This window comes from Thalassophryne amazonica, chromosome 17 (genome assembly GCF_902500255.1).
Source record: "Thalassophryne amazonica chromosome 17, fThaAma1.1, whole genome shotgun sequence".
NCBI classification, from domain to species: domain Eukaryota; kingdom Metazoa; phylum Chordata; class Actinopteri; order Batrachoidiformes; family Batrachoididae; genus Thalassophryne; species Thalassophryne amazonica.
In genome coordinates, this window is record NC_047119.1 from 169,177 (window position 1) to 193,299 (window position 24,123).

Here is a 24,123-nt window from a genome sequence, read left to right on the forward strand (position 1 = left end):
GCTTAAATAGATTTTTGCTGGTTATTGGTAGTCTGGGAGCAGGCACCGTCTCTACGGGGATGGGGTAATGAGGGGATGGCAGGGGGAGAGAAGCTGCAGAGAGGTGTGTAAGACTACAACTCTGCTTCCTGGTCCCAACCCTGGATAGTCACGGTTTGGAGGATTTAAGAAAATTGGCCAGATTTCTAGAAATGAGAGCTGCTCCATCCAAAGTGGGATGGATGCCGTCTCTCCTAACAAGACCAGGTTTTCCCCAGAAGCTTTGCCAATTATCTATGAAGCCCACCTCATTTTTTGGACACCACTCAGACAGCCAGCAATTCAAGGAGAACATGCGGCTAAACATGTCACTCCCGGTCCGATTGGGGAGGGGCCCAGAGAAAACTACAGAGTCCGACATTGTTTTTGCAAAGTTACACACCGATTTAATGTTAATTTTAGTGACCTCCGATTGGCGTAACCGGGTGTCATTACTGCCGACGTGAATTACAATCTTACCAAATTTACGCTTAGCCTTAGCCAGCAGTTTCAAATTTCCTTCAATGTCGCCTGCTCTGGCCCCCGGAAGACAATTGACTATGGTTGCTGGTGTCGCTAACTTCACATTTCTCAAAACAGAGTCGCCAATAACCAGAGTTTGATCCTCGGCGGGTGTGTCGTCGAGTGGGGAAAAACGGTTAGAGATGTGAACGGGTTGGCGGTGTACACGGGGCTTCTGTTTAGGGCTACGCTTCCTCCTCACAGTCACCCAGTCGGCCTGCTTTCCCGGCTGCTCGGGATGTGCCAGGGGGTAACTAACGGCGGCTAAGCTACCTTGGTCCGCACCGACTACAGGGGCCTGGCTAGCTGTAGAATTTTCCACGGTGCGGAGCCGAGTCTCCAATTCGCCCAGCCTGGCCTCCAAAGCTACAAATAAGCTACACTTATTACAAGTACCATTACTGCTAAAGGAGGCCGAGGAATAACTAAACATTTCACACCCAGAGCAGAAAAGTGCGGGAGAGACAGGAGAAGCCGCCATGCTAAATCGGCTAAGAGCTAGTAGCTACGCTAAGCTAGCGGATTCCTAAAAACACGCAAAGTGAATAATGTGTAAATAATTTAGAGGTGATTCACCAGAAGGAGTGCTTTAGTTAAGGCACGTAAAGATTACACTGGGAAACAAATCGTAATCTAGATAACTAGATCAATCTAACTGTGCAGATTAAACAGCTAACAGATACAGAAAAACACCGCTGTGCTCCGGAACAGGAAGTGATACAATACCGCAGTGAGAGCCAACCACCAGTAGAGGCAAGCAAGAACACCTTGGGGTGACGATTCGATTCAGAATCGATTTTCAATTCAAAGAGCTCTGAGAAATAGTTATATTACTTAAAAAACGTTTATGTTTAAGAAAATGCAGCTTTACAAGGTTAATCAAGTGATTCTAAAGATGTAAATTTACTTATCTGCTTTGCTTGTTTGGAGTTGACTGGCAGTTTAGCAAAGCGCTGGTCAGTAGTCGGCAGAGACTACTGAATCCAAAATGCGCCCAAACATTTGCCTTCAGCAAAGACGGTGCTGGCTGAACTAGCTCTTCATCCACCATGCTAAGATTCAGCTCACGAATGTTTGAAGCACGCCGGACCACCCGCCCCTCGCGGAAACGCTGTAGTACGGAAGCCGTTGCCTGACAAACAGTACACGCAGCGAGTAAGCAAGGAAATGTTTAATAAAATGCTTTTTAAAAATCAATTCTTGGACATTCTGGATCGATTCAGAATCGTAATAAATAAGAATCGCGATTCAGACGTGAATCGAATTTTTCCGACACCCCTAGAAAAGGGCCTAACCTTACCAACCCCTAGAGCAAGCACACAGGCGACACTGGTAAAGAAAAAATCCCTCTGTTGATACTGAGGAAGAAACCTCAAGCAGACCACACTCAAAGGGGTGACCCACTGCTTACGCCATTCTAACAATAAGGTTTTGCAAAGTTTTACAAAGCTAAAGAAAAACAAAATAGTAAATCAAACAACATAATAATATAAAGAAGATGAGTCCAAACAGGCATCATGCTTAGTTATCATGTTACAGGGTAACTTGTCACAGAATCCAATGGACATCAACCTTGCTTGACCTTTACTTTGCAGACCAAACATTCAACACAGTCAAAACTATTCCATTTATTCATCCTTTTATTTCAACCAATAATTTACATCTTTTTTTACTGAAATAGGAGCAATTTTAACTTTTAACCCCTGCACAAACTGAAACTGACCTTTTTCCACTGTTTTTAACCCATAACATTCAGTCATACTACACCTTTTTGGTCTTGTTATTATTAGACAAATAATGTGGTATGGTGGTCAACATGATTGGAGCATTTTAAAATTCTGACTTCTGTGTAATTCTTCATTGACCCCTACCTGGCTACAGCTGCCACTCTGGGATGGCTGTACTACATTTTTGTGTAGGCCACGGTACACTGAGGCTGTATTCTAAGTGTCATTTCATCACCTTAAGTGGTACTGATTAGGTCAAAATTGATGACTGGCCCATGGACCATAAGTCCCACTCCTTAAGTGGAACAGAATTTTCTTTATAAAACAAAAAAATAACACGAAAATTCAACAACGCATTGCCTATAAGTTTTTTGCTACAAAAAAAATAAATAAATAAAAAAACTAATCTGTTCCACAACCACCCAATGCCCATGACAGATCAACATTTTATTTTTAATTGTAAATCTATTTCTTTTACCCTAAATTCCTTCACCCTCATCCCCCATGCTAGTTTAATTCCCCTTGCTACACCTGCCCATTCACTCCGATCTTCATCTTACTTCCATTTCACTGTTGCCTGTCTGCGTTGTTACCATGGGGAGCAGAGCATTCAGCTGCTCTGCTCCCCAGCTTTGGAACTCACTCCCTCCTGATCTCCATAATACTAAGTCACTTCCCCTGTTTAGATCTGGTCTCAAAACATCTCTTTCGTGATGCATACTCCCTTTGACCCTTTGTGCAGTTTTGTCTATTTTGTAATGTTTTGATGTTATTTTAAGCTTTAAATTATGTGTTGTAAGGTGACCTTGAGTTCCTTGAAAGGTGCCCTTAAATAAAATGTATTATTATTATTATTTTATTATTATTGTTGTTGTTGCTGTTGTTAACAGTTTGCCCTAGCACACACCACCTTCAGCTGCCCCTACTCCTTAAAAAATATAAATAAATTTAAGGTGAGCCCAATATTATTTAACAGTAAGATGGAGAGGCAGCTTCTGTAATCTGTAACAAGTTTCAATTTAATTCAGAAAAAGGAAGTGGTCACATTCAGAGAGTGTGAAATTTAAATGATTAAATTCCATGTCTGATACTCAGCTGTGGTGTTTAGAGAACAGCAAGTCAGGTAGACTGAATGAGAAGTGCATTCACCTGGCAGCGGATCATAACATGAGTGACTTTTGGTTTGCTGTCACTGCTGTCCGTCTTGTCATCTCCAGTGCGGACAGACAGGACAAAGTCCCCAGGATGGCTCTGGCTTTCTCTCACCAGGAAGCTGCCATTCTTCCCTTTTTCAGTCAGCAACTTCTCAGCTTCCCTGCCCGACAAGTGTCCATGGAACCATCTGCCAAAACATTACTTGCTAAAACAATATTTCACACTAGAAAAAAAAAAAAAAAAGCTTAATCAGTGTGCATTGCTAGAAAAATGCTGGTCTGATGCAGATTACACTTGTAACAAAGCAGAATATGCATACGGTTCATGTTTGAGTCCAGCTTTATGGCCTTTTTACACACACAACACACTAATAAGTGTTAGAATGTAAAACTGAATGGAATGTTGTGGCTGTAGTCTTAAAACATTTCAACCTTACATATCAATATCTCAGAGTACAAGCATAAGATTATGTGTTTCCCCAAGGAAGCGGTTTGAAATGGGTAAGTGAAGCTTTAAGACCATCTAGCTGTGATATGCAAAAAAGTATTTAGTCAGCCCCTGATTGTGCAGGTTCTCCTACTTAGAAAGAGAGAGGTCTAGGAGACTAAATCAAAAAGAAAAAAAAAAAATCCAGGATATCACATTGCAGGGTTTAAAAAAAATATTTGTAAATTATGGTGGAAAATAAGTATTTGCTCAATAACAAAAGTTCAACTCAATACTTTGTAACAATCTTTGTTGTCAATGACAGAGGTCAAATGTTTCCCGTAAGTCTTCACCAGGTTTGCGCACACTGTAGCCGATATTTTGGTCCATTTCTCCATTCAGATCTCCTCTAGAGCAGTGATGTTTTGGGGCTGTCACTGGCAACACGGACTTTCAACTCCCTCCACACATTTTCTATGGGGTTGAGGTCTGGAGACTGGCTCGGACACTCCAGGACCTTGAAATGCTTTTTACAGAGCCACTCCATTGCCCGAGTGGTGTGTTTGGGATCATTATGCTGGAAGACCCAACCACGTTGCATCTTCAATGCTCTCACTGAAGGAAGCAGGTTTTGGCTTAAAATCTCATGATACATGGCCCTGTTCATTCTTCCCTTCCCTTAACATGGATCAGTCGTACTGTCTCCTTTGCAGAAAAACAGCCCCAAAGCATGATGTTTCCACCCCTATGCTTCACAGTAGATATGGTGTTCTAGGAATGAAACTCAACATTCTTCTTCCTCCAAACATGAAGAGTTGAGTTTTTACCAAAAAGTTCTATTTTAGTTTCATCTAACCACATGATATTCAATCAATCAATCAACATTTATTTATAAAGCACTTTACAGCACCGACTGGTATCCACAGTGCTTAACATTAAAAACACAAATTCACAAAAATAAAACACAGAATAAAATTTTAAAACAACACATAAAAGAACATAATAACAGAACATGTCACCTCCCCACTAAGTGTTAAAAGCCAGTTTAAATAAATAAGTCTTTAACTTAGATTTAAAAAGTGCTAGGTCAGGAATAGTACGTAACTCAAGAGGTAGCTCATTCCACAGTCTGGGGCCAGCTACTGCGAAAACATGATCACCCCAGCGTTTATATCTTGACCTTGGAACATCTAAGTAAAGCTGGCCAGACGCCCTTAATGTCCTACTGTAGGTGCGCAAAGTAAAAATTTCAGACAAGTAGGGAGGTGCAAGGCCATAAATAGCTTTAAAAACAAACGTTAAAATTTTAAAATCAATTCTAAAACGAACTGGAAGCCAGTGGAGTGAGTACAGGATGGGCGTAATATGCTCACGTCTAAAAGTGTTTGTTAAAAGACGAGCAGCAGCATTTTGCACCAACTGGAGACGTGCAAGAGACGACTAATTAATGCCCGAATAAAGTGCATTACAATAATCAAGTCTGGAGCTGATGAAAGCATGAATATTCTCCCAATCCTCTTCCATATGCTCTCTGGCAAACTTCAGACGGGCCTGAACATGTACTGTCTTAAGCAGGGGGACACACCTGGCACTGCAGGATTTGAGTCCCTCTCTGTGTAGTGTGTAGCCTTTGTTACTTTGGTCCCAGATCTCTGCAGCTCAATCATCAAATCCCTCCGTATAGTTCTGGGATTTTTGCTCACCGTTCTCATGATCATTTTGACCCCACAGGATGACATCTTGCGTGGAGCCCCAGATCGAGGGAGATTATCAGTGGTCCTGTATGTCTTCCATTTTCTTACAATTGCTCCCACAGATGATTTATTAACACCAACCTGCATGACTATTGTAGATTCACTCTTCCCAGCCTGGTGCACATCTACAATTTTCTTCAAGGTGTCCTTCGACAGCTCTTTGGTCTTGGCCATGGTTGAGTTTGGAGTCTGACTGTTTGAGGCTGTGGACAGGTGTCTTGTATACAGATAACGAGTTCAAACAGGTGCCATTAATATAGGTAACGAGTCGAGGACAGAAGAGCTTCTTATGCCTGGTTCACACGACAAGAATTAAAAATTATCTGTAGGTTTCCAAAACCTGAGAGACCACACGTGGAGATAAAAAAAAAAAAAATCATTGATTTGACAGGTTTGGTCGTACAGTGTGTGGTGTTCAGCCACATGGTAAAACCAACAGACCACACACAAACGGATTTCACACACGAACATTCCCAGATCAGACAGGAAATTTCGCAAAATCTCTAGAGATTAAACGTGACTAAAACTGGGGGAAAAAAACAATACAAAAAAAAAGGCGTTCTTTAAAGGAGTGGCGACAGCGCAAACACTGGACTTTCTGGTAAGTCAGAACAGCTGTTTTGATTTTATTTTCCATGCCGTGCATCTGTCACCTCACTTTCTGATTGGCTACACGTCACATTCAGCAGGCTGTGTGCTCATTTGTAGTCGAAGGACACAACACACGCTGCGATACTGCCAAGACAATCCAACATGTTGAATATCCACGATTTGTGATCGGAGCACCCCTGACGTCCTTCCGAGCAGATCAGAGCGCTCTGAACACACCACACATGGCAGGAATATCTGACAAGATTATCTTTAGCATCATCACGATTGTCGGGGCGTCCTTAAGATTGTCGGAAGGGGAAGATTGGGTCCGATATCAGCCTAATTATCCTGCCGTGTGAAGCAGGCCTTAAAGAAGAAGTTACAGGTCTGTGAGTCAGAAATCTTGCTTGTTTGTGGGTGACCAAATACTTATTTTCCACAATAATTTACAAATAAATTCTTTAAAAATCCTACAATGTGATTTCCTGGATTTTTTTCCTCACTTTGTCTCTCATAGTTGAAGTGCACCTATAATAAAAATGACAGACCTCTCTCATCTTTCTAAGTAGGAAAACCTGCATACAACCCGTGGCAAAAATTATGGAATCACCGGCCTCGGAGGATGTTCATTCAGTTGTTCAATTTTGTAGAAAAAAAGCAGATCACAGACATGACACAAAACTAAAGTCATTTCAAATGGCAACTTTCTGGCTTTAAGAAACACTATAAGAAACCAAGAAAAAAAAAATTTGTGGCAGTCAGTAATGGTTACTTTTTTAGACCAAGCAGAGGGAAAAAAAAATATGGACTCACTCAATTCTGAGGAATAAATTATGGAATCACCCTGTAAATTTTCATCCTCAAAACTAACACCTGCATCAAATCAGATCTGCTCGTTAGTCTGCATCTAAAAAGGAGTGATCACACATTGGAGAGCTGTTGCACCAAGTGGACTGACATGAATCATGGCTCCAACACAAGAGATGTCAATTGAAACAAAGGAGAGGATTATCAAACTCTTAAAAGAGAGTAAATCATCACGCAATGTTGCAAAAGATGTTGGTTGTTCACAGTCAGCTGTGTCTAAACTCTGGACCAAATACAAACATGGAAAGGTTGTTAAAGGCAAACATACTGGTAGACCAAGGAAGACATCAAAGCGTCAAGACAGAAAACTTAAAGCAATATGTCTCAAAAATCGAAAATGCACAACAAAACAAATGAGGAACAAATGGGAGGAAATGGAGTCAATGTCTGTGACCGACCTGTAAGAAACCACCTAAAGGAAATGGGATTTACATACAGAAAAGCTAAACGAAAGCCATCATTAACACCTAAACAGAAAAAAACAAGGTTACAATGGGCTAAGGAAAAGCAATCATGGACTGTGGATGACTGGATGAAAGTCATATTCAGTGATGAATCTCAAATCTGCATTGGGCAAGGTGATGATGCTGGAACTTTTGTTTGGTGCCGTTCCAATGAGATTTATAAAGATGACTGCCTGAAGAGACCATGTAAATTTCCACAGTCAGTGATGATATGGGGCTGCATGTCAGGTAAAGGCACTGGGGAGATGGCTGTCATTACATCATCAATAAATGCACAAGTTTACTCTGATATTTTGGACACTTTTCTTATCCCATCAATTGAAAGGATGTTTGGGGATGATGAAATCATTTTTCAAGATGATAATGCATCTTGCCATAGAGCAAAAACTGTGAAAACATTCCTTGCAAAAAGACACATAGGGTCAATGTCATGGCCTACAAATAGTCCGGATGTTAATCCAACTGAAAATCTTTGGTAGAAGTTCAAGAAAATAGTCCATGACAAGGCTCCAACCTGCAAAGCTGATCTGGCAACAGGAATCAGAGAAAGTTGGAGCCAGATTGATGAAGAGTACTGTTTGTCACTCATTAAGTCCATGCCTCAGAGACTGCAAGCTGTTATAAAAGCCAGAGGTGGTGCAACAAAATACTAGTGATGTGTTGGCGCGTTTTGTTTTTCATGATTCCATCATTTTTTCCTCAGAATTGAGTGATTCCATATTTTTTTTCCCTCTGCTTGGTCTAAAAAAGTAACTGTTACTGACTGCCACAATTTTTTTTCCTGATTTCTTAGTGTTTCTTAAAGCCAGAAAGTTGCCATTTGAAATGACTTTAGTTTTGTGTCATGTCTGTGATCTGCTTTGTTTCTACAAAATTAAACAACTGAATGAACATCCTCCGAGGCCAGTGATTCCATAATTATTGCCAGGGGTTGTAGTACGTAAGGTTTACGGGTCAAATCCTACCCCTGCCCGTTCTCTATGTATTGTAGAGCTGCATCAAGAAGGGCATCTGGTGTAAAATCTGTACCAAGTCAACATGCAGATTCACCTTAAATCTGCTGTGGTGGCCCTGAGTGAAACATGGCTACAAGCAACTGAATATGTTTTGACTAAATATTTTCTGTGAGTAGATGGCCTATGCAGCTTTGAAAAAAGATGGTGCAATTTGGTGCATTCTGGGAGCACTTTGGTCAGTTTTTCTTGGTTTAAAACACAGTGGTATTTGACTCTTTATACCGGAACAAAATAGCCACCATTTTTTCGTGAGTGTGGTCAGACAAGTGTCTAGTGAGCACTTTCTTTCCATTGCTTGCAGTAGCTTTACTGCACAGCAGACCCCATGCGATGCCACGCCTGTCCACCTTCTTCAGCCATACTCCATACTGAGTCTCCTGGCTGTCCTTCTCTGTCCACTCCCACCTCCATTTGTTCTTCAGCCCCTTCTCTATCTCATCTGTGTGATCACCAAGCTGTACGTACCGCATAGCTGGAAGCATGAACTACATCTTACTACATAAATTACATTTTTCCTCTAACAATTAAAGCCTGAGCAAATTTTAATCACACCACCACACCAATATGAACCTTTGGGAAAAAAAAAAATTAAAGACCATCACCAGATCGATACCACATAATAATGCCAAATACCACCCCCAGATCAACTGAATTCTAAATAAAGTGTTGTGAAATGCCATTACCAGAATGCAGCGCTTTTAAACACCATCAGTTGTAATATACATAATAAAAATTATAACCAATGAATATACCTGTCCAGCATTTAGCACAGTGCCTTAATTTTACCTCAAAATATTTTATTTTACCAAATCTCTCATTTTTGAACTGTTTATCTATGAAAGAGTAAAAAATTGAAGGAAATCAATTGTAATAAAGTACTGAAATTAATTATGTGAATGTTAAGTCCATAATTATACATTAAGTCCTTCAAATTTGAACTGTTCCTGAATGCTTAATTTAATAGGGCAGTACAGTCTCATTTGAACCCTGTGTGATATCGCGGGATTTGACCCCTTACGGCAGTGCTTCTCAATTATTTTCTGTTACGCCCTCCCCGGGAAAACGAAAACATTTCGCCCCCCCCCCCCTCGCTGCCATAACTATAAATAGTATCATTTGTCCATAAAATTGTTATAAGTACACCTCTGCATAACACTGTATCCTTATTAACATTAAAGAAAACCAAAAAAAAAATCACTTTAGAGCAACTTTCAGCAAAGAATAATTTTATTAACATTGTTTTTACTCTAACAGACAAAAATTTGCATCACTTTGCTTGAAAAAAAAATTAATCCTTAAACTATAAACATTTTTTGACTGACTGCCATTTGATACTGAAAAACCAAATTAAATAAAATCAATAATTAATAATAAATTCAAACTGATCATAAGACTTACGCAGGAGCACAATATATAAAACAGTTTTAACAGACAAAACAAAAGTGAATAAAAAAAATTTGTGCAAATTTTTTTTTTAATGATTATTATTTATTTATTGATTTATTTTTGCAGCACCGTCATCCAGCATGACAGACACCATGTCTACTGCTGCTCAGCTCCTCTGCTAAGGTACTATGATGCTAAAGGTGCTCGCTGGTTTACTGAAGCAGCATTCACAAAGCGGGAAGACTGCTGGCAATATTTGGCACGTTTGCGCTGAAAAAAACAAAACACAAAACAAATGGCTTATTGGCATGTAATGTCTTTAAATGACGTCTGTAGTCACGAAGACCTTCGAACGCCTGGTTTTATCCCACCTGAAGTCCATCACCGACCCCCTCCTGGACCCCCTGCAGTTTGCCTACAGAGCCAACAGGTCTGTAGACAACGCCATAAATCTGGCCCTGCACTCCATCCTGTAGCACCTGGACTCCCCAGGAACCTACGCTAGGATCCCTGTTTGTGGACTTCAGCTCTGCATTCAACACCATCCTTCCGGCTTTGCTTCAGGACAAGCTTTCTCTGCTCCACGTGCCCGAATCCACCTGCAGGTGCATCACAGACTTCCTGACGGACCGGAGTCAGCGTGTGAGGCTGGGAAAGAATGTCTCGAACACTCGGGCTCTAAGCACAGGATCTCCACAGGGCTGTGTCCTTTCCCCTCTGCTCTTCTCCCTCTACACTAACTGCTGCACCTCAAGCCACGACTCTGTAAAGCTCATCAAGTTTGCGGACGACACCATCCCCATCGGACTCATTTCAGATGGGGATGAGTCTGCCTACAGGAGGGAGGTGGACCGGCTGGTGACCTGTTGTAGCAGCAACAACTTGGAGCTCAACGTCCAGAAAACAGTGGAGATGATCGTAGACTTCAGGAAAGCCACAGCCCCCCCGCCCTCCCTCGCCCTCACCAACAGCCCCATCACCACTGTGGACTGTCACCGCTTCCTCGGCACCACCAACACCCAGGACCTCAAGTGGGAGTCAACCATCAGCTCCCTCATCAAGAAGGCCCAGCAGAGGATGTACTTCCTGCGGCAGCTGAAGAAGGCCAAGCTGCCTGTCCAGCTGATGGTGCAGTTCTACACGGCCATCATTGAGTCCATCCTCTGCTCCTCCATCACGGTGTGGTACGCCGGGGCCACAGCCAGGGACAGACACAGACTGCAGCGCATTGTGGCCTCTGCTGAGAAGGTGATCGGCTGTAGCCTTCCAGCTCTCCATGACCTGCACGTCTCCAGGACTCTGGGCTGAGCAGGTCGGATCACAGCTGACCCTTCTCACCCTGCACACCGTCTATTCAAACCACTCCCCTCGGGCAGGAGGCTACGGTCCATCCAGACCAGAACGTCCCGCCATAAGAACAGTTTCTTCCCCTCTGCCGTTAGACTCATAAACACCTCATAACTCAGTCACCTTAACCTTAACTCTGTCACTTTATCATTTTATCACGGGTCACTTTAGACAATGTACTTTGGTTTTAATTGCACTCCTCCCACTGCACTGTTTTCTTCTGTTTCTCTTTCTTTCTGTTTTTCTGTTGCACACAGCCTTTCATATGTCATTTTTTTATCTTATATTTTGTCTTATTTTGGCACATATTGTATATTTTATCTTAGCATTTTATATTGCTCTCTGTTTAATGTTGCACCATTATATCGAAGCAAATTCCTAGTCTGTGAATCCTGTTCATTGGCAATGGCAATAAACTTCTTCTGATTCTGATTAATTTATTTGGCTTCATGCTGTCCGCTGCCAACATTTTAAGACACAGCGGTCTTTCCTCGTCTCCCAATGTAGTGTGAAAAAAAAACCCTACATAGAGCTGCGTTCCATTACGCTAGAGTCCTCAATACTCTCTGCACACACTCTTACAATGAGTGTGCCACTTCCACCTACTCTTGTGGATGTGCAATTACACTTTTTTCTAGTATGGGAAAAAAAAAAAAAAAAAAAAGCATGTTCCCCACAGTCATACGTGCCCCGCTGGCACTGCACCACGCCCCCCCAGGGGAGCACCACCCACTATTTGAGAAAGACTGCCTTATGGGGACAGTCGTTCCCAATGCGCAATATATACACAGCAAAAATTCACATGGATAAATGGTGTATTGTTTTGTTTTCAGCTGCAATCGCCGAAGCAGTCATGAAAAGTGCAGTTTTTTTGGTTCCCAGTGGAGAAGCAAAGACAAGGCAAATGGTAGAGTTCGTGTCATTAAGTGTTAGCCTACACAGCTAACCACAGTAGCTATGTACTGCGTCAACACGTTTGAGCTCCAGGTCATAAACAAACCACAACACATGTCCACTTTGCACCATATCCTCACTTTTTCTTTGTAGTTTCACTTTGTGTTTAATTTGGCCAAAATCTCAGAGGAAATGTTGTGTTTCTATCCCCAGAAGTAGAGAAATTACATAATATGCGTCATATTTTACCCCTTTAGCCTTCAAATGAGTTCAACTGTCTATATATGAAATACGACGTCTGTGAGAAAAGTATCTGACCTTTTTATTTTTTTCAAAACAGGTGTTTGTCCCGCGCCATGAGCGGCTGCGTCCCGAAGCGCGAATCCGTCCACACGTCTTTCATTACAAAATCTCCTTTAACAGTGGAATGTGCCGATAAAGTGCTGATCCCGACCTCTTCTGAAACTTCTCTGCTAGTCACACGATGTCTTGCATCACCAGAGCCTTAAATTTGGAAGTGATCTGCTCGTTCCAGCCTGTTGATGGCCGCTCGGGGCGTGGTGCGCCCTCCGCCGCTGTGGGCCGTTTTTAATCCAGTTTTAATGGTCCTTAATCTGTGTAATACCGATAGAATCTTCACCGAAAACCATCTGAATCTTCCAAATGGTTTCCATCTGGCTGTCTGGCAGAGTTTCTGAAAACATTTTCATGGAACAAAGCGGCAGTCGCTCCGCCATTCCTAAACAATAAAAATCTGACAAGGGGGGTGGACCAGTGCTCACTCAAAGCCTGCCCACAGGCGAATGACACAACCGACAGGCGTGAAAAAACTCACGCATGCGCACGAAGGTTCAAGCTTGTCTGATGCAAGTGCACATGATTCAAATCCATATAGTTTTTGAAAAAAATAAAAAGGTCGGATACTTTTCTCACAGACCTCGTAAGTATAAAAACTAACAAATGTGCTTGAATTTCAGTTCATATTTAGCTATGAAAATTCAATTCAACAGGTACGCATACAGACGCAGCAGATTAACTGCAGCAACCCGACAGTCCTACTTTACCTCATGCCCATAAATGGCACACATATGATACATTCTTTAAACTAAATGAAAACAATGAAATAGGAGCACCATTCCTGACCAGGGAAACGAAGCAAACAACCCAATGAATCACTTTATTAATAGCCTAAATGATGTGTTTTCTCCTGCAGGAGGGGCAGTAATGCTTCAAAATTCAGTGGGAGCGGGCTGCAGGAGCAAGACGAAGAAAACAGTCATGCACAGGGCTCCACTATGGATCTTTTCAATTTAATCAATTGTAATTCCAATTTAAAATGTATGACTGGTCCACAATGTGACTGGTTTGGTGAATTCTGTCACCCATCCAGATCTCTGTTTTAGCAATTAAGAACATGCTGGGTCCAATCTGCTATCATAATGAATCAAATCAAATCAATTTTATTTATATAGCGCCAAATCACAACAAAAAGTCGCCCCAAGGCGCTTTATATTGTAAGGCAAAAGCCATACAATAATTACAGAAAAACCCCAACGGTCAAAACGACCCCCTATGAGCAAGCACTTGGCGACAGTGGGAAGGAAAACTCCCTTTTAACAGGAAGAAACCTCCAGCAGAACCAGGCTCAGGGAGGGGCAGTCTTCTGCTGTGACTGGTTGGGGCTGAGAGGAGAGAATCAGGAAAAAGACATGCTGTGGAGGGGAGCAGAGATCAATCACTAATGATTAAATGCAGAGTGGTGCATACAGAACAAAAAGAGGTGAATAAAAAGAAACACTGGGTGCATCATGGGAAACCCCCCAGCAGTCTAAGTCTATAGCAGCATAACTAAGGGATGGTTCAGGGTCACCTGATCCAGCCCTAACTATAAGCTTTTTCAAAAAGGAAAGTTTTAAGCTTAATCTTAAAAGTAGAGAGGGTGTCTATCTCCCTAATCCAAATTGGGAGCTGGTTCCATAGGAGAGGAGCCTGAAAGCTGAAGGCTCTGCCTCCCATTCTACTCTTACAAACCCTAGGAACTACAAGTAAGCCTGCAGTCTGAGAGCGAAGCGCTCTATTGGGGTGATATGGTACTATGAGGTCCCTAAGATAAGATGGGACCTGATTATTCAAAACCTTATAAGTAAGAAGAAGAATTTTAAATTCTATTCTAGAATTAACAGGAAGCCAATGAAGAGAGGCCAATATGGGTGAAATATGCTCTCTCCTTCTAGTCCCTGTCAGTACTCTAGCTGCAGCATTTTGAATTAACTGAAGGCTTTTCAGGGAACTTTTAGGACAACCTGATAATAATGAATTACAATAGTCCAGCCTAGAGGAAATAAATGCATGCACTCAGCTCTCTCTTCACCACGACGGTCCGATACAGCAACTGCATCACTGCAGATGCTGCACCGATCCGTCTATCGATCTCACGCTCCATCCGTCCCTCACTCGTGAACAAGACCCCGATATACTTAAACTCCTCCACTTGAGGCAAGGACACCCCACCGACCTGAAGAGGGCAAAGCACCTTTTTCCGGTCGAGAACCATGGCCTCGGATTTGGAGGTGCTAATTTTCATCCCGGACGCCTCACACTCAGCTGGAAACCACCCCAGTGCACGCTGAAGGTCCTGATTTGACGACGCCAACAGAACCACATCGTCCACAAACAGCAGAGATGAGATTCTGTGGTTCCCAAACCAGACCCCCTTTACACCCTGGTTGCGCCTAGAAATTCTGTCCATAAAAATAATGAACAGAACCGGTGACAAAGGGCAGCCCTGGCGGAGGCCAACGTGCACTGGAAACAGGTTTGACTTACTACCGGCAATGCGAACCAAGCTCCTGCTGCGGTCGTACAGGGACCGGATAGCCCTTAGCAAAGGACCCCGGACCCCGTACTCCCGGAGCACTCCCCACAGGGTTCCCCAAGGGACACGGTCGAACGCCTTCTCCAGATCCACAAAACACATGTGGACTGGTGGGAGGAACTCCCATGAACCCTCGAGCACCCGATGGAGCGTGTAGAGCTGGTACAGTGTGCCGCGACCAGGACGAAAACCACACTGATCCTCCTGAATCCGAGGTTTGACCATCGGTCGAATTCTCCTCTCCAGTACTCTGGAATAGACCTTACCAGGGAGGCTGAGGAGTGTGATCCCCCTATAGTTGGAACACACCCTCCGGTCCCCCTTCTTAAACAGAGGGACCACCACCCCGGTCTGCCAACCCAGAGGCACTGTCCCTGATCGCCATGTGATGTTGCAGAGGCATGTCAGCCATGACAGCCCCACAACATCCAGAGACTTAAGGTACTCAGGACGGATTTCATCCACCCCAGGAGCCTTGCCACCGAGGAGCTTTCTAAACACCTCGGTGACTTCAGCCTGGGTAATGGATGAGTCCGTCTCTGAGTCCCCAGTCTCTGCTTCCTCTTCGGAAGACGTGACGATGGGACTGAGGAGATCCTGGAAGTACTCCTTCCACCGCCCGACAACATCCCCAGTCAGGGTCAACAGCTCCCCACCCGCACCGTAAACAGTGCTGGTGGAGAGCTGCTTCCGCCTCCTGAGGCATCGGACGGTTTGCCAGAATCTCTGAGGCCAACCGATAGTCCTCCCCGAACTCCTCCCAGACCCGAGTTTTTGCCTCTGCGACCACACGGGCTGCGGCACGCTTGGCCTGCCGGTACCTGTCAGCTGCCTCTGGGGTCCCACCTACCAACAAAGATAAGTAGGACTCCTTCTTCAGCTTGACGGCATCCCTTACTTCCGGTGTCCACCACCGGGTTTGGGGATTGCCGCCACGACAGGCACCAGAGACCTTGCGGCCACAGCTACAAGCGGCCGCATCAACAATGGAGGTGGAGAACATGGTCCACTCGGACTCCATGTCTCCAACCTCCCCCGGGATCTGGGAGAAGCTCCCCCGGAGGTGGGAGTTGAAGACCTCGCTGACAGAGGGTTCCGCCAGTCATTCCCAGCAAACCCTCATGATACGTTTGGGCCTAAGGTCGGCCACCAGGTCGGGCCTTAGCCCATGGGGCCTGGCCGGGCTCAGCCCGAAAGAGCGATGTGGGCCCGCCCTCCTGTGGGTTCACCACCTGCAGAGCGGGCCATGGGGGTCGGGTGCAGAGAGGATTGGGTGGCGGTCGAGGGCGGGTGGCCTGGCAGCCCGGTCCATGCTCACAGCCTCTGGCTGTTGGGACATGGAATGTCACCTCCTTAGGGGGGAAGGAGCCTGAGTTTGTGCGGGAGGTTGAGAGATACCGACTAGAGATAGTCGGGCTCACCTCCACGCACAGCTTGGGCTCTGGTACCCAACTCCTGGAGAGGGGCTGGACGCTTGTGTGTGTATGTAAAAAAAAAAAAAAACAGTGCACATGGCCTGAATCATGGCCTGGTTGGTTGGAATGTTGGCTGGGGGGGGGGGGGGACTTGTTTCAATACCACACACAGAACAAAATTTATCTGATGTATCAACAAGAATTACCCTTCATAGAAAAATGAAGCGTAATTCATGTGTTGGGCCTTTAGAAGCATTTTGTGAGAGCTCCAGCGGAATGTCCCAAGAGATGAAACTGTGCTGCTGGGCTCAGAGCTGTCGGTGGCCATAGTTATGTGTAGCAGTGATCACTTCTAACTTCCATCCATCCATCCATCCATCCATCCATCCATTTTCTTCCGCTTTATCCGGAGTCGGGTCGCGGGGGCAGCAGCTCAAGCAAAGCCGCCCAGACCTCCCGATCCACACACACCTCCCCCAGCTCCTCCGGGGGAACCGAATTCCGTTCTGCCGTTTCCTTCCTAAAATCCTCCCTGTTCACTGTCACAGAAGCTGCATTCTCAGCCTCTGATCTGATCGATCCCGCGGCAGACAGCACTGATCAAGTCAGCTGTGCACCTGCCTGCGTGACACTCAGCGCCGGCGTGCCTCCTCCCCGGACGGCCCGGCGATCGCTGCTTCCCCGCCAAGACGAAACAAAAAAAAAAAAGGCAGAGATCTGGCTTTGTGTAAGGCTTGTTTTATCATGGTTTGTGTCATCTGGATGTAAACAGGATAATATAAAGAAGCTGTTTATGTGAAATTTCCCACAAAAGTGGATTTGCGTGCAGTTAGATTCCTACTAAGTCTCCTGCTAAAACATCATGAGATGACAACACTATAGCGGCGCTAGATGGCAGTACGATGGCACGGCACCGCTGTTCCATTGTCTGGGGACAATCCTGCATCTTTTTCAGGAAAACTGCCTTCTTATGATTACTCTATAAGAATTGTAAGAAATTATTATTCTAAATTTCAGTTACAAAAATAATCCCCTTCTAATTCCCAACCTTTTCACTCACCTCTCAGAGGTGGGGTCCGCACAGTTGAGTGGATATTTCAGCTCAATAACATCTCCATTTTTCTCTTTCAGTTGGCCGTGGTGCTCCATGTAATACTGCACCAGCTCTGCCAAAGTAGCAAACTTCTCCCCGCCATATAGATCATAGTAGTCTCCTGTGTTTTGTATCTTAATATGGGTAACGGCTCCATTTCTCCTGCAGAAACATGATTTTAATAACATCACGGTCAGGGAGCACATTAAACAGATGTTCGATAGGAAGCTGATACTCTAGTAAACAACTTCAAACACTAAGCAGCAAAAGCAAGTGTAGAATGTACCAACAACATTATTAGTTCACTGGAATTAAATTTTAAGAACTACTGGGTGTGATTTCAGTGATGATATCACTGCAAACAACCTGAACCATATCACAATGGTGCCTACACACAATATGCACTGAATATGTATGGAAATAAGAGTCACAATTCATTAACAGCACGTTGTTTGAAATGCATTTTTTTAAATCCATTTTTTCTGACTACGGAATGTATTACATAGAAGGCAAATCTGCATGTCTGTGAAAATGCAGGCAAAAACAGTTTGGTTTAGGGTTAGGGTTAGGTGTAATCCATGGGGGAAGTGATGGTCTAGTGGTTAAGGTGTTGGGCTTGAGACCAGAAGATCCTTGGTTCAAATCCCCGCCTGACTGGAAAATTACTAAGGGCCCTTGGGCAAGGTCTTTAATCCCCCATTGCTCCCAGCACCCTGACATCGGGGTGAATGTGAGGCATAATTGTAAAGCGCTTTGAGTGTCTGATGATACTATGAAGTCCCTATGAAAGATGAAACAATGTTTACAGGCCTGTTCTCCTGAGAGTTCACAAACTATTCTCATACGCTCACTCTATATTTCACGTTTCTTTCACCAGTTTTCCCAATAGAAAAGACAACTTCCTACAACTCCTCCATTTAAATCAGTCTTTTCACAAATGACTGCCAGGCGTGCACACACTTAGAAAATCTCAAAAAATATTTTATGGAAAATTAAAGATGTGGTACACCACGATGCATGCGTGTGTGTATATATGTAGCTCAGACATGGCATACATGGCCTGGTTGGTTGGAATGCTGGCTACAGGGGGTGCAGCACAGTGACTCATTTTAATGCCATACAAAGGGGAAAAAATGAATCTGAGTTACCCTTCCTGGAAAAATGCGGGCAGGTGTCGGGCCCTTACAAAAAGCATAGGCGTCAAACTGACTCCAGGAAGGGCAAAGAGGGGGCAGGGTTCTTTGTAACCACCAACTCCACCAGGTGATTTAATTAATGAACTCATCCAGTCTGCTGTTAATCAGTGAGATCACCTGGTGGATTATTATACACACTTCCATTGGAAGCAAGTACTCCAAGCCTTTTACAATGACCACACACACGCACACACACACACAAATCTCAGAGTGCTGCCATGCAAGTGCACACTGGGAGCATCTTGGGGATTAAGGACCTTGCCCAAAGGACTGTGGTTTTCCAGTCTGACAGGGATTTGAACAAAGGACATTCTCTTAGCAAGTTTTAACTTGTAGACCATCACCTCACCATCACAGGAAGGTGATGTACAAAGTACAACCCCCTAAAATATGTAGAAGTATAACCCCCTGCCAGCACCACAATATTATACACACTGTGATGTTACATTTATTGTAGACACTGTGTAAGTAAACATCGCAAAACCACACAATATCTTTGTACATACAGTCACTAGTCTTCACTCACCGTACTGAGAGGGTGAAATCACCGGGGTTGCTTTTACTGGGTCTGGCTAAAAAGCTCCCATCCACTCCACGAGTCAGCAGGAGGTTTTCAGCTTCCACACCTGTAATGTTGGGATGAAACCACCTGACAGAAGACAAAACCAGAAGTAATTTTTTTAAATATTATTTCAGAAGTAACTGCAATATGATGGTGTGTGTATTTTATTTATATTATATATATATATATATATATATATATATATATATATATATATATATATATATATACACACGAGGGCTGTCAATAAATTAACGGTCCTTTTTATTTTTTTCAAAAACTATATGGATTTCATTCATATGTTTTTACGTCAGACATGCTTGAACCCTCGTGCGCATGCGTGAGTTTTTCCACGCCTGTCGGTCACGTCATTCGCCTGTGAGCACTCCTTGTGGGAGGAGTCGTCCAGCCCCTCGTCGGAATTCCTTTGTCTGAGAAGTTGCTGAGAGACTGGCGCGTTGTTTGATCAAACTTTTTTCTAAACCTGTGAGACACATCGAAGTGGACACGGTTCGAAAAATTAAGCTGGTTTTCAGTGAAAATTTTAACGGCTGATGAGAGATTTTGAGGTGATTCTGTCGCTTTAAGGACTTCCCACAGTGCGAGACGTCGCTCAGCGCTCTCAGCCGCCGTCGTCAGCCTGTTCAAGCTGAAAACCTCCACATTTCAGGCTCTATTGATCCAGGACGTCGTGAGAGAACAGAGAAGTTTCAGAAGAAGTCGGTTTCAGCATTTTATCCGGATATTCCACTGTTAAAGGAGATTTTTTTAATGAAAGACGTGCGGACGGATCCGCGCGTCAGGACGCAGCCGACGCGGTGCGGCGGCACAGGAAAAACACCTCCGTGTTGATAACCATTTGTAAAATCCAGGCGGCTTTTGATGGCTTTCAGTGGAGTGAGTATATGAGAAATTGTTTAACAGGCAGGACATGTTCCAACTTGTCCTTAAGGCTTTCAACAGAGGTGTTTTTCCTGTGGCGGAGCGTCGCGGCGGCTGCGTCCCGACGCGCGGACCCGTCCGCACGTCTTTCATTAAAAAAATCTCCTTTAACAGTGGAATATCCGGATAAAATGCTGAAACCGACTTCTTCTGAAACTTCTCTGTTCTCTCACGACGTCCTGGATCAATAGAACCTGAAATGTGGAGGTTTTCAGCTTGAACAGGCTGACGACGGCAGCTGAGAGCGCTGCGCGACGTCTCGCACTGTGGGAAGTCCTTAAAGCGACAGAATCACCTCAAAATCTCTCATCAGCCGTTAAAATTTTCACTGAAAACCAGCTTAATTTTTCGAACCGTGTCCACTTCGATGTGTCTCACAGGTTTAGAAAAATTTTGATCAAACAAAGCGCCAGTCTCTCAGCAACTTCTCAGACAAAGGAATTCCGACGAGGGGCTGGACGACTCCTCCCACAAGGAGTGCTCACAGGCGAATGACGTCACCGACAGGCGTGGAAAAACTCACGCATGCGCACGAGGGTTCAAGCATGTCTGACGTAAAAACATATGAATGCAATCCATATAGTTTTTGAAAAAAATAAAAAGGACCGTTACTTTATTGACAGCCCTCGTGTATATATATATATATATATATATATATATATATATAGTAATTTTAAGACTATTTCATGCCACTGATAATGGAAATACAACATGCTTTCAAATAATGAACTGTTAATTGTTAATATTCATGCAATAGAACTGGAATGTGGAAAAAGCTGAAATATCCCTTACAAAATCAATCAAATAATAAAATGGACTCCCTGAGACTGTAAAAATAACTGCTGCACTTAAATGAGCTTTAACAAGGTCAACATACAAAGGCATCCCCCAAACGATAACTCGTGCAGGCTATTTATTTATTTATTTATTTCTTTATTTGGAACCCCCCCTAGCTTCCACAAAGTGGTTGCTACTCTTCCTGGGGTCCAAAAACTTAAAATCATAATCCAAAACATTTCAACAATTAATAATACATACAATTAACAGATTCAATTCATGATCTTCTTGATTCTTCACAACATTAAACTCAGTCCAAAGTCGACACTTTTTTTTAGTTCATTCATACAGTTTTGTTTTAAAATCTTTTTAAAATATCTACAGTTTATTTGCTGTATGCCCCCAGGCAAATGGTTCCACGCTTCTGAGGATCGAAATAACACTGTTCGCCTTATACAGTTGGACTTTCAGAAAGGTACGATTAAATGACCAAAGCTAACCTGCCAAGTAACATGTTGATGAAAATAGCCACTGTACACCAATTTGTCTACATAGAAAGCTGGATACCCTTTGAATATGGCAGTGTGCATATGAAAAAGTATCTTTATATTTAACTTATCCTGTACCTTTAACCACCCTAAGGTGGTGTGCATCTCATTCACACATACACACACATCAAATCAATTTTATTTATATAGTGCCAAATCACAACAAACAGTTGCCCCAAGGCGCTTTATATTGTAAAGCAAAAGCCATACAATAATTACAGAAAAACCCCAACGGTCAAAACGACCCCCTGTGAGCAAGCACTTGGCGACAGTGGGAAGGAAAACTCCCTTTTAACAGGAAGAAACCTAAACAGAAAAAAACAAGGTTACAATGGGCTAAGGAAAAGCAATCATGGACTGTGGATGACTGGATGAAAGTCATATTCAGTGATGAACCTCGAATCTGCATTGGGCAAGGTGATGATGCTGGAACTTTTGTTTGGTGCCGTTCCAATGAGATTTATAAAGATGACTGCCTGAAGAGAACATGTAAATTTCCACAGTCATTGATGATATGGGGCTGCATGTCAGGTAAAGGCACTGGGGCGATGGCTGTCATTATATCATCAATAAATGCACAAGTTTACATTGATATTTTGGACACTTTTCTTATCCCATCAATTGAAAGGATGTTTGGGGATGATGAAATCATTTTTCAAGATGATAATGCATCTTGCCATAGAGCAAAAACGGTGAAAACATTCCTTGCAAAAAGACACATAGGGTCAATGTCATGGCCTGCAAACAGCCCGGATCTTAATCCAATTGAAAATCTTTGGTGGAAGTTGAAGAAAATAGTCCATGACAAGGCTCCAACCTGCAAAGCTGATCTGGCAACAGCAATCAGAGAAAGTTGGAGCCAGATTGATGAAGAGTACTGTTTGTCACTCATTAAGTCCATGCCTCAGAGACTGCAAGCTGTTATAAAAGCCAGAGGTGGTGCAACAAAATACTAGTGATGTGTTGGAGCGTTCTTTTGTTTTTCATGATTCCATCATTTTTTCCTCAGAATTGAGTGATTCCATATTTTTTTTCCCTCTGCTTGGTCTAAAAAAGTAACCGTTACTGACTGCCACAATTTTTTTTCCTGATTTCTTATAGTGTTTCTTAAAGCCAGAAAGTTGCCATTTGAAATGACTTTAGTTTTGTGTCATGTCTGTAATCTGCTTTTTTTCTACAAAATTAAACAACTGAATGAACATCCTCTGAGGCCGGTGATTCCATAATTTTTGCCAGGGTTGTACATACATATACGAGGTCTGTCAATAAAGTATCGTACCTTTTTATTTTTTTCAAAAACTATATGGATTTCATTCATATGTTTTTACGTCAGACGTGAGTTTTTCCACGCCTGTCGGTGACGTCATTCGCCTGTGAGCACGCCTTGGGAAGGAGTGGTCCCGCCCCCTCGTCGGATTTTCATTGTCTGGAAATGGCGGAATGAAAAGGACTTTTTTCCCCATCAGAATGTTTTCAGAAGCTGTTAGAGACTGGCACCTGGAAACCATTCGAAAAATTTATCTGGCTTTCGGTGAAAATTTTACGGGCTTCACAGAGAATAAGGACTTTTACTACAGCTTTAAGGACTGCTTTAAGGACAGTCGGTGCGCTGCGCTCCGAGCTGCGACGACGAGGCACAAACCACTGGATCATTTCTAAACGGATGGCTCTGTGGATACGAGACCGTCGTGTGCTCTTTCTCTGGTTATCACAAAAGCTGGACATCGGCCATTTTCCGGCAGATTTCACTTTTAACAAGAGATTTTGTCATGGAAAGCTGCGCGGAGGCTTCGTGCGTCACGACTGATTCGCTGATGAAGCGAGACAAAGGAACACCTCCGTTTCGGAGTGTTAAAGGAGAAGTTGGGACATGTCTATCTCGGCTTTCAGTGCTTACCAGTCGAGTGAGTATAAGAGAAATTGTGGAGAGCTGGACATTTCCCAACTTGTCCTCTAACACTCCGAAACGGAGGTGTTCCTTTGTCTCGCTTCATCAGCGAATCAGTCGTGACGCACACCAACACACGACAGATGTCACATTAACATGTTGGTTTACATAATGAATGACTGAACCAATCAGTGTTTAGCAGAGGCACTTTTACCCAGAATCCTTTGCGATTTGTCTGTGTTTGTTACTAAACCTCAGAATTAGTGCATTATTCAACATTAAAAGATATATGCTATATTTTAACTTTGTACAAATGACAGAATTGACATTAATGGAGTTATTCTATCGGTATTAATGTTATTTATAAATCAAAACCATAAGTCAGCATGACTTTATTTATTTTTCAAGACCTCTGCCTGACCGGAGTGTTGTAATTGATAGAGAGCTGGCTTTAGGGCTGCTCTCATGGTGCCTCTGTGTTGGGAGCTCTGTAGTAAACAAGAGCTTCCAGCAGGGGCAGAATGTTCAAAGACAAAAGTGTGGTCTCAGTGTGTGGGTCTGTTGTTACTTTTAATATTAGTAGAAGTTATTGTGACAAAACTTAAATTCGTTTAAATGTACCAGAGACAATATTGGAATTTATCTGTTATTGGATATCTG

At 43.2% G+C, this 24,123-nt stretch overlaps 1 protein-coding gene across 4 annotated transcripts in view; it reads right to left on the reverse strand.

Moving 5' to 3' along the window:
* ptpn11a (protein tyrosine phosphatase non-receptor type 11a) overlaps positions 1–24,123 on the reverse strand; it is a 165,980-nt gene that overhangs the window by 113,575 nt on the left and 28,282 nt on the right. For all 4 annotated transcript variants that reach the window (XR_004565926.1, XM_034191748.1, XM_034191747.1 and 1 more), the window contains exons 2-4: positions 19,273–19,395; positions 17,518–17,712; positions 3,417–3,609 (exon numbers count right to left, since the gene is read on the reverse strand). Coding sequence is in view for 3 of the 4 variants with exons in the window: in XM_034191748.1 (XP_034047639.1) it covers positions 3,417–3,609; positions 17,518–17,712; positions 19,273–19,395 (511 nt within the window). In the remaining variant the exon portion in view is untranslated. The remainder of the gene's footprint in view (positions 1–3,416; positions 3,610–17,517; positions 17,713–19,272; positions 19,396–24,123) is intronic.